Source organism: Seriola lalandi, unplaced genomic scaffold (genome assembly GCF_002814215.2).
Source record: "Seriola lalandi dorsalis isolate HSWRI2012SDOR001 ecotype SW California unplaced genomic scaffold, Sedor1 jcf7180002050084, whole genome shotgun sequence".
In the NCBI taxonomy this organism is placed as follows: domain Eukaryota; kingdom Metazoa; phylum Chordata; class Actinopteri; order Carangiformes; family Carangidae; genus Seriola; species Seriola lalandi.
Window position 1 is genome coordinate 6,005 of NW_019520637.1, and position 1,514 is coordinate 7,518.

The 1,514-nt window shown below is 33.3% G+C and overlaps 1 protein-coding gene across 1 annotated transcript in view; it reads left to right on the forward strand.

The window, feature by feature from the left end:
* LOC147819719 (high affinity immunoglobulin gamma Fc receptor I-like) overlaps positions 1 to 795 on the forward strand; it is a gene marked incomplete at its 3' end in the record, with an annotated part of 1,438 nt that extends 643 nt beyond the window's left edge. Inside the window, exon 3 of the mRNA XM_087171884.1 lies at positions 550 to 795. Within this exon, the coding sequence (XP_087028010.1) occupies positions 550 to 795 (246 nt within the window). The remainder of the gene's footprint in view (positions 1 to 549) is intronic.
* Positions 796 to 1,514: the final 719 nt, after the last annotated feature.

Sequence of the window (1,514 nt, forward strand, 5' to 3'; positions counted from 1 at the left end):
CAGTTGTGGTGTTTGGGTTTTACTTTTATGAATTTTGCAACTTGAAGATGAAATATTTTATTGCGATGGTCTATCACCCAGACCAGGGTAATCATTACTTACCAGGATGTTTTTGGTCTGTTTCTCCCTGAACAAAGTAAAAAAAGTGATAGTAGGGCAATTGAACAAACAAGAATCTTAAGCTTTTGTCGTCATTTTTACAAGTTCTATACTTTGACAAAGTGTTAATCAGTCACAGTGAAATGATTTGCCTAATTTTATTCTGGTTGTGACGGTGCTACCTTGTAAAGACGTTTTCTCAAATGTATGTTTTTGAATATTAAGGCACATATATCCATGACTATACAGGTGATACACCACTCTACATTACTATTATATTTCTAATTTATTTTTCCTTGGGTTCTGTCAGATGTTGCCAACTAGAATATCATTGTTTGTAGCCTTTATTCTTCTTTCGTCTGAATTCTTTCAAATTTTCTGTTGTGAGTAACTCCAGGTTTCTACATAAAACCTGTGTTTGACTTTTGACCTTTTCAATATGTTCTTCAGATGGCTCTGTGATTCTGGAGAGTCCCGCTCTTCCTGTAGTGGAAGGAGTAAATGTGACTCTGCGCTGCAGAAACAAGACGACTCCCACCAACTTGAAAGCTATTTTCTACCAAGACGGCAAATTAATTGGAAACCATACTGCAAAGGAGATGAGAATTAATAATGTTTCCAAGTCTAATGAAGGACTCTACAAGTGCATGATCGAGGGTGTTGGAGAATCACCAGGAAGCTGGCTGACCGTGAGAGGTGAGACTGAACGTCGATACAAAACAGACACAAGATATGTCGCTAATTGTATGGCCAGGGTTTCTGGCAGATTATAAATGATGTATTTAACCATAATTATGTGTTCATTGTTAATTTGTGCATACACAAATATAATACAAGCACGTATCCTGAATTCCCATATGTGAAATATATGAACCGAGTAAAATTATAGATGTACATGTAAAAAAAAATATTATTATGAAAACTAGAACAATTTCATATGTTGACATATATATTAATGTTATGTTAATCCCATAGAAATACGTAAATATATGTATGAATGCTTATATTGTAGACATATGATACATCCATCCCAAAGCCTGTCAATATATGTTATTATATATGTAAAAAATGGATATGTACATTTAAATTCAATAAGAAAAACAAAGGCTGATGTAAGCATATAGAATTTTGATGGCAACATATGATACCATATAAAATTTCATCATGTAGAAATGTTTAATATACGTAAATACACAAGATTTCATATACATGATATATCCAGAGGATGTGTATGTGTGATGAAAATATATCCCCTTATAGGTGACATATATGGAAACATCACATATTACATTTCTGTATGGGATCTGGGCTAAAAGTGAAAGTTTCCAGATGTTTGGGCAAAGTTTCAATACGGATATATGTTTGGCATCTTGATTATGTTAAGATATAGAAAGCTCTTTACCAGGTGTTATTCT